Source organism: Pelecanus crispus, chromosome 2 (assembly GCF_030463565.1).
Source record: "Pelecanus crispus isolate bPelCri1 chromosome 2, bPelCri1.pri, whole genome shotgun sequence".
In the NCBI taxonomy this organism is placed as follows: Eukaryota; Metazoa; Chordata; class Aves; order Pelecaniformes; family Pelecanidae; genus Pelecanus; species Pelecanus crispus.
Genome location: NC_134644.1, coordinates 131,180,037 through 131,195,546, shown reverse-complemented (window position 1 = coordinate 131,195,546; position 15,510 = coordinate 131,180,037). Strand labels below are relative to the sequence as shown.

At 39.5% G+C, this 15,510-nt stretch overlaps 1 protein-coding gene across 2 annotated transcripts; it reads right to left on the bottom strand.

Moving 5' to 3' along the window:
- Positions 1-2,248: 2,248 nt before the first annotated feature.
- Positions 2,249-12,889, bottom strand: MRPL15 (mitochondrial ribosomal protein L15). Of its 2 annotated transcripts, none has more exons than XM_009482713.2 (6): positions 12,778-12,889; positions 9,160-9,317; positions 6,357-6,522; positions 5,728-5,851; positions 4,125-4,505; positions 2,249-2,653 (listed from the first exon to the last, which is right to left on the bottom strand). In XM_009482713.2, exons 1-5 carry the CDS (start codon positions 12,874-12,876, stop codon positions 4,168-4,170), a joined length of 885 nt encoding a protein of 294 aa, XP_009480988.1. In that variant the 5' UTR covers positions 12,877-12,889; the 3' UTR covers positions 2,249-2,653; positions 4,125-4,167. The 2 variants fall into 2 exon arrangements, with proteins under 2 accessions (XP_009480988.1, XP_075561447.1); XM_075705332.1 differs by having other exon boundaries at positions 9,160-9,314.
- Positions 12,890-15,510: the final 2,621 nt, after the last annotated feature.

The following is a 15,510-nucleotide window of genomic DNA, read 5'->3' as shown; positions in this document are numbered from 1 at the left end:
AAAGTTCCTAATTTTCCTCTAATGGGTAAGAATTCTGTTCACACCAGGGCTTCTAACTACATCTTTTCATAGACTAAATCATAACACAACAAACTGAAGTACAGACTGCGAGTTATGTAGAACTATTCCCATCTGACCACCGATCAAGAAATTTTAAGAAATAAATCTGCACACGGAATGTTAAACTGGTCATTTTGGACAGACACAGCATCTTTCTCATTTTAGGTATATGTAAATATAACACTTAAATATTTAAAATACAAAATTCGTGCAACAATTTCAAACTAGAGACGAATTTTTACAGAACTTGTGAGTGTTCAACAGTGCAAAATCAGCTTTGCTTTAGCATTTTCAATTTTAGCAATAAAATAGAAAATAATAAAATAGCAATGGGAAGCTGTCTTTGTAATTGATCACTTTTATATGACTTCCTGGAGCACTAACATCAATTATGCTCGTATGTCAAAACAATGTTGGCACACTGCCAGCGAAGATTCAGATCAGGGCCACTGATTTATTCCTTTATTCCTTTTTGGAAATCAGTGAATGGTACAGTCAACTTTCGGTTGTTAAACACGACTACTGTGCTATGAAGTATAATGAATGAAAAGCCAGTGTGTCTCGGTTGTACAGCAAAATAAAAGGGAAAATGCATTTATTTTAACTTGCTTCATTTTGAGTCTGCAGCCAGCCACCTGTAAGGATAGTATTGACTGGCTGCTGTTAGTAGAGTCCATTTCATAAGAAATAGGTGATTTCTAATTATCAAGGTATGATATAACAACGTATGTACTCCTTCAGAGGCCTTTATTTTGATTTCAGTCTCACATATGTAATCAGTTTTATCAAGGAACCATGCAAAAGCTTGATGTTGTTGATAAAAACTGACACGGCTTTCAGTATTTTATGGCACAAATAACGTTTCTTTTCCTTAGATACTTGGTAGTGCTTTTCCGGTTACAGCAGATTGGGTGCTTCTTGCTGTGCAATACATTGTTGCATATGAAAAACCCCTTTCAAAACAGGATATCCGAGGCAATCATTTATCTTATGAACATGAAAACATGGTACATATTCCTAAGTAAAGAGAACGGCCTTAGATGCCGGTGCTGGCTTAGAGTCCTGCATCAGTGAGCCTGACCCTCATATAAACAACAGTCCATTGGGAGGCTGTTTATTACGGATTTATTAGAAACCTTGTCAATAACCTACTTGTGCTTTTGATAATTCTGTATTCGGTTGCCAGGAGACTTGTGTTCCTGACGAGATAAAATGAACAGGAAATCCTCTATGGCCTTGTCACTTTTTTCACTAGTAAATAAAAATCAGAACAACCATTATAAGATACGACCTACTGTAAACAGAAGAGAGAAAAAAAGACAAGCATAGCATATTTTAAATAAAGCAACATACAGCCCTTTTGCCCTCTCCAATTATAAGATGATAAAAGATCACCTTTATAAAGTAGAATGACCGGATTTTGTGGAACGTGGCTGTTTTGGCTCCAAGGTATTTGTAGTGTTATAGTATCAGAGCCAGGATACAGCTGCCTTGTGACTAAGACGTCGTTCACTGAGTAAGTGCTATCCAATCCCTCGACGTCACCAGACATCTGTTTCCTGTTTTCATTCTTTCTTTCACTGTTATCATTTTATCCAAGTTACCCTTTCACCTGAAAACCATTTAGAAGCCTACAGAAACCAGCGCGTGCATGCATGTGTATATCAAAGAAATTGATTTAGAAAAAAAAATTGCCAAGAGCAATTTGTTCATTTTAATACAAAGAGCAGGAGTGGAAACAAAGTTGCCTTCCCCCCTCTTCTCCTCCCAAAAATACACAATGATACATAAACACTTTTGTCTTCTGGTCTTCACTAATATGACTAACTTCCTTCTTTGCTTCCAGTTAAGTAGCTTTCCTGTTGAGTACCACCACCTCCACAAAATACAATTGTGAATTGATTCATAAAAACAGAAACATTATGGCACAAATAAGGGAAGGCAATAAATACTCTTCCCCCGCCTCCAACTCCCTCCCAAATGGAGGCAGTAGTATTGTAATAACAAATGGAGAGGGGGGGAAAGTTTAAAAAAAAAAAAAAAAAAAAAAAAAAGTATTGCTTGTCATTTAAGTTTCCAAACCAACAATCATCAGGATGCAGAACAGGATACATCTAAAGTGAGAAAGTTATTTACTTCACATTCAAGTTAACACTAGCTATACTTTTTTTGGCACATGGTATTATTCTTAATGTGCCAAAAAAGTATTGTGCACCTTATAAAATATGAATGTTAATGCCACTAAGAACAAATTCCTGCTATTCATAACGCAATTTTATACTGGTGTTGTTTTGCTGTGTTTCACCTATACTTAAACCACAAATCAAGAGAACGACCATTAATGATAGCATCCCACACACATGAACAACAGACAACAGAAGCTGAAGAGTAAACTGTCAAAAATTAGCGACTTCCCATTGTTAATCCCTGGATTTCAGACTATTTAATCAGCATGAGAATAGAAGACTTGTTTTATTTTGTTTTGCGATTACAGATGCTCATATTAATTGACAAGGCAGTTTGTTGAGTGAAGCAAAAATCTGGGCTGGTTGACAAGCACCAACAAAAAAATTCATCCGCTTCTTGTTATTCTCTGAAAGAAAAAGACAATATTTAATTTTTTTTTTCTTCCCCCCACCCCCCCTTGAGGCACACAAGTGAAATACAGGTGTTATACAGGCAAAACAGGAGATTCTGGCACTCAGAGGGCTTTCCCTAGGAGATGGGATGGTTTGGCAGCTACAGGAAACTGTAGGTAGCATTTCCAAAGGCGCAAGAAAATAGGAAAGCAAGACTTACTCTTGTGCTCTGGTCTTCCGGACTGTTTCCTAATAACCAAATTATCCCTATTTTAAAGCCAAATTCGGCTCCCATTAAAGTTCATGTAATTATGAAGCTTCTCATTAACTTCTGAGGTGTCAGATCAAGTTCTGATAGATTAACCTAGTCTCCTCTCTCATCTTTCAATTTACTGCTTGGTTCATCACCCAAATGCCCAATCCTAAGCTTCCGTATGAAACCTAGAATACTCTTGCATAATAACAGTACAGTATTCTGGAGAGATTGTCGAAACAAACATTTGTTGGAAAATATGTGTCAATACTGTATCAAGTTGGTGTGATTAAAATACTGTTTCCCATAAAAATAACTGGTTCATAACTTTTCACAACATCTAAATTAATTTGTCCACTGTCACATATGCATTCTGTGATCAAGCTGAAAACTGAATCCTAACTGAGTACTTTGTCTATCACATCCCCATCCTGCACTATCGACTGTCACTGTCTAGTATTAATTGACTCTGGATTCTGCTATGCATTTTTATTAATGATGTTACATTCGTATCTGGACAAGTTTTAAATTCTGTTTGAATAATAAAAGCCATTGATTTAAGATAGCTATCTTTTTTTTTTTTTTTAAAGTTAGCTAGAAAGTTCCTTTAAACCGCACACCCTGTCTTTCTCAGTTCCATAGGAAGGAATAAGACAAAAATCAAGATCTGTCAAGCTCTAGTACTACTGATGGCAGTAGCAAAATCCAAAACATTGCTATGGAATTGAAGAGGTTAATGAATTCTTCTGGACTTTGGATGGGGAAAATTAAAAACAACCAGAAGTAACAAAAATAGATGTTCTACCTCTTAGAGGTATTCAAGATACAATTTTCTAAAACAAAATAGAATGCTATGTAATATGATTATAAAACTAATACTAGTTTTGTACAGCCATGTTTCTGATTTTAAATTGAGGGGGAAAAAATCCATAAACTAATTATTAGGTCAAGTTACTCTTTGGAATCATCCTCGGAAATAAATGAATGCAACATCAAAACATTTTGTTTGAAAAAGTAACTGGCAAATCATCGCCAGAGAAAGTGTCAGAACACACACTTTATGTCAGACTCTACACTGTTTCCAAATGTTAAGACTCTTCATACACTGTATTATGACAATAAAAAAGTTGAGAGCTACACCAGAAGATTACATAAACAAAAATTTATGTTTTGTCTAGTATAACAGGAGTCTTAAAAAAAACAAACACTACATCGTATCCATTATTTCATACCCAGATGTTTCCTGTACACCTGCAGTTGTCTCCAGTCCTGAATTCATGAGCTATAGTATTTTAACAGCCTCTCATCAGTTGGTTTTAGAACTTTCTTGTCTGCCATGTTTACAATCCATCCTGGAGCAAGACCAAAAAATATCTGTCTAGGATCCTTGCGTGTGCTTAACATTTTGAAGAGTTCATCCTTAGTTATGTCTGGTAAGACATAACCATATTTCTTGGCAAGTTCAAGCCTGGCTTCTGCAACCTTAGATGGATCTGCCAGGTACCCACGATTCCTGGCATCTGTGTAGTAACGGACTAGATCTTCGGGTGGAAGCATTCGCTTTGGAATAGGCTGGCCACGCAGAAAAAATAGTACTGGCTTACACAAAATTTCTGTGGGTAAACATGAGAGAAAATTAGATACTATGCTTTACAATGCATATTTAAAGACATTAAATGACATCTTTTTATTTACTATTTTGTGCTAAATGAATTATTAAACTCTAATTAAGAAGTATCAATCAAAAAACCAAATCTTAAGAATATTCTTGTTCAGAATAAGATAGTGTTTAACAAGTTTCACTTAACGAAAAAAACAACTCTGTTTTAACTGCTATTTATAGTGACAATCTGGATGAATTATTACTTCTAATACATTTAGAATGCCTACTTTGGAAAGACACAATAACTAAGCTAGGTGATGCCGTTTATTTAATGGACTGGCTTCCAGGTTAGAAGCAATGCATTTGCATGGCTATTTACACAGTGTACCAACAAATGTCAAATTTAGTGTTTCTATAAGTATTTTAAATAAAGAATCAATGGCATATGTACCTATTTAGTCATTTGTGAGACCATCCTCTCCTCCTCAAGCTTTACTGAATTTGGTAAATTACATTCCAGATCCTTTTAACCTTAATATTTTGATTATTTTCTGGATTGGAAAAAAAGAACTTTTAACACTCCAGGGTAAAAATTTTGCACACTAAAAATGTCTATTCCTCTTGTTCTCAGCCTCATTCACACATGAAAGCTCCATTATTGTCAATAAAAACTGCATGAATGAATATTAGGCAGGATGCAGCCTCAAGCAAAGCAAAGCCTCATTCTTCAGTGAAAGTGTTCTGAAAACAATAGCCATTTTGAGTGGAACGATTCTGAGCTTCTGTAACTTAGTTATTTCCTCACTTTAACTGGAAAAGTATTTTAAATTGAAAATATAAACAACCACAGTGTTTTTTAAATCTATTTTTTTTTCCCTGAATTTTCTTAGGGTTATTAGACACATGACAAAGTTAGAAGACAAAAATTCAAAGAAACAATCTTTTATTAGTTCCTCTATATACAAAGCTACTTGGATTTCTTTAACTGGCTAATTGGTAAGTGACTACTAACACTGGTAGGGCTAAACAGGTGAATGGTTAAAAAAAGCAAAAGTGAGGATGCATTACAGTTCAACATTTGTATACCAATGTGTTGTTGAAGCTTTTAGAATAGAAGTTGTTAATGATTTTCCAGTAAGAACTATATCTGAAACTTTGATTTGGATCATTTAACCATCACACATTCAGGGGCGGGGCGGGGGGGGAAGTCAGAACTGAAAATAAATTCTTACCCAAACTCCTCGGATCATAGAACGATGTTGTTACAACACCTCCATTTTTTTCTATGGTTGCAATTGCTAATTCAGATGCCCTCTGCACTTCAATATTTACTTTTGCTGAAAAGATATCAGCACCCTGTAAATTTCAACACATTAACAGTACTATTAAAATGAGTATTTTAGGACGTGCATTTATTCTCCTCTGCAAAGTTGTAAGTAACATTAAATCCTGCCAAATACTATGATTGGTCTGCTCCTGGCACCAAGACAGGTAACCAGATTGCTCTCACTCAAGTCACCTGGATTGAACGAAAAATGTTTGCCTGTCCAAAATACTAATACACTTCTTACAGTACATTCTAGTCTTCCGTGCTAAAATAGTAGTTCAGCCTCTTGTTATGTGCTCTTTGACTACTAATTTTGTAGTCTCTCAGATCTTGGAACAGCCTGGGTTTGGGTTTTTTTGCTAACACACAGTGCCCTCTAGCGGATTTATTATGACAAAAATTCCGCAGCAAACTCATCTAGGAAAGCAAAGATGCTTCCAAAACATGGGAAGGACAATCTGACAGCCTGGTATGGAAAAACTGAGAACCCAAGGCTTTATACTGCCTGAAGTAGTTAGTGTCTTGTACGCATACCTCCTCCACCAGCTGGACACCATAATCCCTTTTGAGAGGCTGCACTGTTACACCTCGGGCATTAGTGAGCTGTGTTAAGTCAATCGGCTGCGTGGGGTCAACTCTACCCAAATCAATCAGGTACTGCAGCCTCTGAAGACTGAGCGGCTGGTACTGGCGTCTCCGGCTGGGGAGAGGAAAACAAAAAAAACCAAACAAAATGTTGAGAAATTTACAAAATTGAAGCTTTAATAAGAACTGGGCAACCGAGATATACCATACTGTATTCCATTTTCTACCTACTCCTAAAACTACCAAGTAAATGTTTACAACCCACCCATCCACACGCCAAAATTTTAAGTTTAATTTAATGCAAATGCAAGCCCTAGTTACAGCCCAAGACTCCATTATGCCTTCAGGTTTGCTCAGGCACCCCCACCTCCAATACGATATTAATTATTTTGCTGTAGCCGAGCTCAATTTACTCCAGGATGCCTCTTTACTTGCTGACTGGTTTAAAGAAGCAAAAAAAGGTGAAGAAATTAAAGTGTCAGCATTTCATGGTAAGCCAACAAGATTCTAAATAACTACCATCTTCAAAGTGAATCCAGCTTGGTAGCTTCACTGATACATTCAGAAAGTCTGACAAAAAAAAATACACAGTCAAAACCAAATATATCCTCCCCTCCCATACAAGTTTAGTCAAAGACTGTCAGCCAAACCCTGTAAGTGCTCCTGCATAACTTGCCTATATTCAACAAGATTTTTTAGTCCATTACCGCTGTACCTGACATCTCACAAGTATTGAATGGAATCTTCCTCAAAATACCACCAAGGGAGAGAAATACTGAGAAAATATGTAATTAACCCTTATCTCCAAAGGAAATTGGAATATTTTGTCAACAGCCATCAGCTTCAGCAGAATCCACTTTTGCATTTTATGAAGTTCTAGCTTAACTATACAAACCAATCCTTAGAGCAGTTTTTCCCAGTCCCAGTCCCTACACCTACTGCATACCATTTATGCCGATGCTCAAAACTTTCTCATACAGTTTAACCACTGCTATTGGAAACCTGTGAGTGGTAGCAGAAAAACTGAGCAGCTTATCTTTGTTATTGGTAACCTAGTAAGACAAGACAAGCAACAGAATTTGCATGTCAGACAGTTCCTAACAGAGCAAAAGTTCAAAAAGTAGAGGAACACCACTGCAGACAGAAAGAAGACTGAGGTGAAGATAAACAGGCAGAGACATTGTTCAGCATGCTCCCATCCTGCCACGATAGTCTCTCAAGTGCACTTACAACGTTCACTAGAAAAACATTTACAATAACCTGGCATTGAAATTTTGCCAAGAACATTGAAAAGAAATTACAGAGTACTTTTGTTTCCACATGCTGTCAGATGTGGTTAAAAACAGCAAGACCCTATTAATTTCTTGTCACTGCAGAAACTTGGATTTTTGCTGGTGGTTGTTCATAAACTTGTGACCACTGTTAAGGTAAGAAGCTCAGTGCCTGCATTCTGCAGCATCTCCTTTGTGGGCTTGCGGATCCACACTGTGTCTTCAGCTATTGAAAGTGCTTCTCATGTACTCATAAGAGTTAAGCAAACAGGAAGAAATAACAGTACTTGGAAATATAGTTTGAATCACACTTCAAAACTAGTAGGACTGACAAAAAACCTTTGATAATCAGGACAGGTCTGTAGCTTATACTGCATGCATAAAGAATGAAAATATAAAAATGCACAGCTATTTGGTAAAGTTATAACAGCACATGAAACACAAAAATCACACTGTTCTGTTTAACAATTCACAAATAAATTCACTAAGTCCTTTCATTCTTGAACTGTTTGCTAGGTGTGGCGCATTTTTCTTACTACTGCCTATAACAAGTTCTGTATCCATGCAATGCTTTCATGACCATACCCAAAAGCAGCAAGATGGTTAGTGATCAAGGTAACATACATGCCACCTTAGGAAACAAAACCAGCTTTGAACAACAAAAAGCAAACAAAAAAATATTTATAACTGTCAATATAGTGAAGGAAATTAATAAAACACTGGCATACAGATCTCCAGCTAAGAACAGTGACTGGTTAGAAGAATAATTTTAAACATTAAAAAGCTGAAAGAAGGACATGGCACAAACAAGCACAATGCAAAAAAAGGGACAGAAGTGTCAAACAAGGCAGAATGTCTGAGGAGAACAATTATGAAAGATGACAATGGCTTCATCCAATAGATTTGGTATTAAAGAACTTTTTAAGATCCTAGGTGGAACAGACGGAGTGCAGACAGACAAAGACTGCAGTGTTGCAGGGCTAAAAAGGTAGAGTCATGAAGAGAAGCAGAATTGTTTGGCTAGCAGCAGATCAAGTGAATAAAGAAAAGAGAAATAACAAAGCAAGGCTTTGGATTACACTTCCATGCCTAACATCCTCACTCAAGTCAGCAGGACTCTTCCCAGTCAGTTCAATAGCTTATCTGCTGTGCAGACAGGCAAAGGGAAAAACAAGCACGTATGGAGGAGCGGTCTGAGAGGAGAAATGCACTCTGCTGTAGGAGGAAGGCTAATCTGCTACATATGAGGGGTTATGCAAAGAAAAGGGCAAATAAGCAGAGCTGTAAACCAACAGAAAATAAATTAATTCATTAAAACAATAATCTCACAAGAAATGGGAGATTCTGCTGGTAGGGAAGCTAACAATCTGAGAACGTCTCATTTTCAGTTAGGCCTGTTTTGGCATTAGATTCTGGCTTCAGGAGAAAGATCAAGAAAAGCAGAGAGTGACTAACTTCTGAGTAAATGTGAAGAAACTTACCTATGTCCGTCATTAAACCCGTATTTTGGTATGGCCAAGTAAAATGGAGTTTGACCACCCTCAAAGCCTAATCGGGGGCGATTTCCTCTTTGTCTTTCTCCTTTGTGACCTCGACCACACTTCTGACCTCCGTATCTTCCACGGCCACGTCTTTTCTCCTTGAAAACAATCAATGATACATTTAGTCAGCTACTTTGGAGGTAAGTATCTATAAAACATTAAGACTTCAGAGATATAAACAACTGAGCATAACACTGATTCTTGAAGAAAAATTAAGAGATAGCTCTTTTCTAAGGGGAAAAATAGTCAGAAAAGCAGTTAGTGTGATTTTTGCAGAGCACAGCTCTAGGGAGGCACCACAAATAGTCTGAAAGTTTACATGAACACATATCACGATAAAAGGAGTACTAGTATTTAATCCTACCTCTTACACCCTGCACTCTCCAAGTTAGAGAATTTTCCTGACTTAACTATTGATATCTCCTCCTATTTCATGAGAAAGTTGCTCAGTGCTCAGAAGTTTCCGAACACTGACAATGGAAAAAGAAATTTAAAAAAAAAAAAAAAAAATCAATTCTACTTCAAGGGATGGGGGAACAGGCTATATATGCTATGCACACACATAATTCTTTTCATGGACTCAGGCTTTCTAAAGAGTCTGCAACTGTTGCAATTTCTACTGACTACAAATCAAAAGGGAAGATTGTATTTTAAACCTTCATTATTTTTTTAAATGAAGACTGTGATACTAAGCTATTAGTTTCCCGAGCACTTTAAATTAGCATTGCAGCCATAAGCAGCAGTTCAGCAATCTTCTTGCACTCACCTCCTACTTGTGCCAGCAGAAGTACTTGCACAGCTAAACGGAGAATGGGATCAGAGAGATAAGCAAAGGTAAAACTTTTTTTTTTTTTTTTTTTAAATTTAAAACACAGGTCAGTTGCACCATTCAGTACAATTCATGGGTATGCAAATATCTATAGGATTACAAAAAAGGCAGTAAGCAAGGGTGGAAATGAGCAGCTGGGAGCAACTGCTACTAAATGAAGCAGTGCCACCTCACTCTGACCTAACTAATAAAAGTTTTCTGTGTAAGGTGACTTCATTTAATTCATATACTGAAGTATTTACAGCACTAGGGCTCACTTTGATTCCTTCACACTTTGTCAGGGATAAGGCAGAGTCACAAGCTTCAGAATCTCACTGTCATGCTGCACAGGGTAGAGTTCACTGTTCAGCTCCAAAAGGCACGATCATGTCTGTGCATCGCTTTGATGGATCCATTTGATCTTACAAAGTTTTTCCCATTTAAGCTAACATTCACTGGAACGTGAACACATGTGGAAGGAGCAACGTCGTGTTGCTAACTAGTCTAATAACTGCACAATACAATTCATACATTTGCTATTTTCCATTGTGTTCCTCAATGTGAATCAGTCAGGCTGGGAGACATGTAAAGCAACACATTCTAAACAGTATTTGTACTGCTTATAAACTAACTTTGGTTAAGTCACATAGTCACTGTTGGATCAATAATAATGCAAATAATTCAAGAGACTACGGTAAGCATCAAGCACCCCTAATCCTACCAGTCACTCCATGCAGTTAGACTGCAGCACAGAATATCGAGTCAAACTCAGGTCTGAAAACTGCTCATTACATCACGGTATTTGATTATTAGTCTCTCGTCTTTCAAATTTTTAAAAATTTGATAGTTTATGCTCTTTATTGCGTCTGTAAGTTTTCCAAAGTTACGGAGCACTTCATGTGCACTGAAATATTAGTAGAAAAGTCAGTACGGACATACATCAGAAAAAAAAAGTATTAATATATTTGAAACATCATCTGACCTAAGATGCACAGCTTACCTGTATTAATACTAAATAGTATAGAGTTCAAGTGCAGTTTTATGCTAGGCTAGACTATCCCTGCCACCAAAGGAAGCTGACTTGTCCCCAGCTCACGCTATGCTTCTTCACTCACAGTGTCTCTTGTGCCAACACAAGCAGTTGTGTGGCTCTGCGATGCACAGGTCAGGGAATTAAACTAGGCAGAACCTAATTTTTGTCTAACTAGTTTTCAGCTGGTTTAGTTCCCTGCTCTGGCTCACCACACAACCTCTAGCAGCAGTACAAGACATACAGCGGGTGCGAGCACCTGGAAGCAAAGAGAGGACACAGCTGGCCCACCCTTTCTGGCAGTTGCCCGTACACACACCAGATTACAGAGTGACTTTAGTTAATACAAATATACCAACAATATCTGGTCACAAATGGAATGTAATCAGTACATTGACCAGATTTTAGATTGTCAGAGGAGCCAATCAAAACCTCTTTTTTTTTTTGGCTGCAACTTCTGCTTGTGAAGTCAAATGTTCTTAAGTCTGCTTATTTGAAAACTTCATTGATCACAGAATAAGGTTATCAGACACCAAAAGAAAAATACCAAAGAAACAGAGCTGAGGTCACTTGTACAAACTCTAACTGAAGGCAAAGTTAGCAGTAACATGGGCAAAACCTATATGGAGTTGCAAATTACTTGCTAAAGATCCAGTGAGTGTACAAAACCCTCTCCTTTCAAGATTAAAAACCCCAGTGTTTTCCTAAATCCAACAGCTACCTTAAAAAAACAAAAAGTCCTGACACCAAAGACTGGCAGGGAAGCATCAGTTCTAGTAAACCTCAAGTTCAGACTGTCTCACAACTTCTGCATGCTAAGCCTCAAAATACCATTTGGGAGCCTGGATTAGTTTGAAAAGCCTTAAGAATCACCACTCCAGCCCTGTATAGGCCTGCTTCTTCCAGCTCTGCTTGACCCTGGCCAAGCTGGATATTTACAGCTCCAAGTGAAGTAACTTGACAAAGCAACCCCAACAGCTGCAGGGGAGAATTTCCATCCTCTTGCCCTGTCACAGGTCTAAGGGGTTACAACTGTGCAGCACTCACCAGCTCTGTAGGCATCTCTAGGGAGGCTTGAGCACTGACAGGGCAGTGCTGCTTGGTGTTCCCTGTCAGTTCTCTATTCCTATGACTTTAGCCCTTGACCCTCATCCCTCTGTTCACTGGTATTTCTCCCAAACCAAGTGGGTTTCTTCCTGGTTTCTTTTCTTTACTCCCCTATCACTTTACAAGGAGACAGGGAAGAGCACATTTAGGTTTGCTGTCGAGAAATCAATATGAACAAGAAGTGCTGGCTAGCATCACATTCCTTTTCTTTTTAAGCCTTTAACCCTCCCTTTTCAGATGTATCACCCCACCCCATAAACGCTTGGTATTCAACACTTTTTTACTGTTTCCGCCCATCCCCCAACGATGGCCCTCAGGTTTAGCTAGGGCCACTCATCAGCCAGCTCTCTGTGGGGACAGCCACACACACTCGCTACAAGACATGCAACGGGCATGAACAGCACCAACACACACAACACTGTCACCCACTTTGCCTTCCCACTCCTATTCTGGCCAGATCGCTCTCCTGGACCTGCCGCAGCTTCCCCAAAGGCTTTCTGACAGCCCTCGAGGCAAAAGCCACGGGGGCCGGGTGCGCCCGCTGCTGAAGCACAGTCCTGCTGCCGGAGGGAAAGCATGCCCGCGACCCGCCCGACAAGCTGCAGGCACTCACCGTCTTTTTGGAGCCTGGGCTGGGCCTTAGGTTGGCCAGACTGACCCTGGGCAGCGACCGCAGCAGCTCCAGGGCCTTGGTCGTGCCATTCCCGCCCATGTCCGCTCACCTCCCAAGGGCGGCAGCGACGCTGGCCTGGCCGAGCTGCTTTACGGCAGAACCGTAAACCGCGCCTCCCCAACAGTGTCGCGCAGCCTCCCCCGCCGGCGGGGCGGCTTGGCCCCGCGGCTGCAGCCGGCGGTGCAGCACCGAGGGCCGTGGCCGGGGCCGTTCTTTTAATCGTGTCTTAGCTAAGAACACCAATTAGGCGCGGGTCCCAAACTCCATTTCGTTTCCCAGTATCTGCTTTTCTGTGAGTCACGCAGATCCCAGCCAAGCATTTCAAAGCCAGGCCTTTAAGACCATCAAGCTGCACCCAAGAACAACCGACTGACGGCGCGCAGAACATCGATCAACTGAAAGCGCGGCGCCCTGTGTCAATCCAAAAGGTTTAAAGGCAGATACTTACTGGAAATGTGCACTATTATTACAGGCTTCCCTTGTACTGGGGCAGTACTTGATCAGTTTCACTATTTTAGTCTAAAAAGTGGACCTCCTGGAAAATCATACAGCAGTTTCAATTGGTGGTGATGTCTGAGGTAACGTCGAGGTCAGCTAGTAGGGAATGAAATTTACCCAAGGACAAAATGGTAGATGAAGCAGAAACTTAGCACTCACAAAGGAATACCTGGGCAGCAGAGCAAGGAATTTGACACGAACTGAAAGAGTATATCAACTTTAAATGAACTACGCTCAATTGCATGGAAAAACCACACCTCTTTGCCGAAGTATTCCCACCTCCACATGAAGACCCTTACCCACTGGGCCTGCACAGTGAAATTACAGAACATTCTGTCTTTAAATCAAGGCGAAGAGACTAAGAACCAATGATAGTACAATATGCTGATATAAAGGACTGAGATGTAGCAACATAAGTATAAGTATGTTAAAATATTACTGCAAGGGTGTGCTAGCTTTGTGGGATTACCACCTAGCACTCACCTCCACGCAGAAATGAAATAATATCGCTTTTTCAACTCAGTGTGTGAACTGGATTATTGCACACCAGGTAGCGAACTCCCTTTGTGAGGTAACAGCAGTAAGTTAGTTACCCTTCGGTGCAGAGTGTAGGTTTACCGGAGTGAAGAACTGAATTAGGGAAGCTGCCACTGGGAAGTTACAGAGCAGAAAGGCCTGTTCCATTGTGAAAGTCACCTGGTACTGCTCAGTGTGAAATCCTGCTTTCAGTCCTGAAACTTCTGTTTGACCAAAAGCACCCTCCACGCTGAATGTCTGCTTTAGGTTACATCTCGGAGAAAAGGTCATGCAACAGCTCTGCCCGTTCTGAGAGTAAATAAGGGTGAAATGGAAATCATGTTGTAGAAATTAGTGAGTTTCGGTATGAAATCTGTATAGCTTCTTACCCTCTTCAAAAAAATTAATAAAAATTACAACCTAACAATACACATGAAATGCTAGTATGGACAACTATCTTGTCTAAGTCCATCTCAGCCACCAGGAAAGGGAAAAATACATAGTTTAGAGCATGCTTTGCCTTGTAAAGCTCTCACTACTTTAAGCAGAACCTTGAAATTAGGTAGAAAAATATCGCTCGTATGATAGATATCTCACTGTAAAGAGACAGTCAACTTACAAGTCTTTGAAAGATTGATAATTCAGCTGTTTTCAGCAATTCCTTCAGGATTTCAGAAGCTCAGTTCCTTGAACATTTGTCTGTAACCGGCAGACTGTCCCACGCATGCACAGGCCATCCTGCTACTCTGACTTGGGAATGCCCAATCCACACAAGGCTCGTGTTTCTCCAGTGACCCTGAGCCATGCTAGCAGCAACCAGGAATTCAGGTAAGATCATTTCAGCTATACTGACGAAAAGATTAAAAGCTTGGTCTACTTATGAGCAGACTACTGATCTCCTAGGCTGGAGGTTCATCAGCAGGCCGCCTCACGGAAGTTACATTTATGTGGCAAATAGCACGGTAGCGAAGGAAGAGAGAATTTTGTTCATGTCCCAAGAGGATGCTCCACAGCAAGAGTCGGGTTCAGCATATTTAATAAGCACCTGGCATAATGTGAAGCTCCTAATCTTTTAGGAGTCTCTTATGCGTAAACTGTATTTTCTTAATAGATTTGAATCGGGTACAGTACAAGGCACAAACACACACTGAAGTAGAGATAAATCAAAACACAAAAAGCTACCTGTGAAAATAGCCCAATTTTAGCAATAAAAGGGATCCCCTGGCATAAATATTACGTATGAAAGCAGCCTAGCAATCACAGCAGAAGAGGCTGCATGTTTAATGTTACGCAGTTGGTGCAAAGGCTTCTCCCATATATTTTGTGCAGCCATGCTGATAGAAGTATTAACATTGGTGAGCAAAAGTTTTGTGAAAAAATGTCCCTGCCTGGCATGGAAGATGCCAGTGGGAAGGATGTGAAGGAAGTATAGCAGGCATTCAGCTGCTGTTTGAGCTGCCAAAAAAGGATCCATGTTAGCCAGACACCACCCAGCAAATACAATGAGTAGATTGACTTTCTGGGAGGAAGTATCTGACAAAGATGTATGGAATGAAAGACAAAGAACAAAGTATTTCATTTTGATAGAAATGCGCTTGCCATACTTATTCAGAGTTGGTCTAAGTATTCAGAATGGACTGGAATGATCCAGTAATTTCA

What these genes read in the sequence shown, in the direction of transcription:
- MRPL15 (XM_009482713.2), bottom strand. Translation starts at nt 12,876, where the DNA reads ATGGGCGGGAATGGCACGACCAAGGCCCTGGAGCTGCTGCGGTCGCTG. An exon ending in GCCCAGGCTCCAAAAAGACG is followed by an intron (nt 9,318 to 12,777) that starts GTGAGTGCCTGC and finishes ATTGTTTTCAAG; the next exon opens with GAGAAAAGACGTGGCCGTGG. An exon ending in GTGTCCAGCTGGTGGAGGAG is followed by an intron (nt 5,852 to 6,356) that starts GTATGCGTACAA and finishes TGAAATTTACAG; the next exon opens with GGTGCTGATATCTTTTCAGC.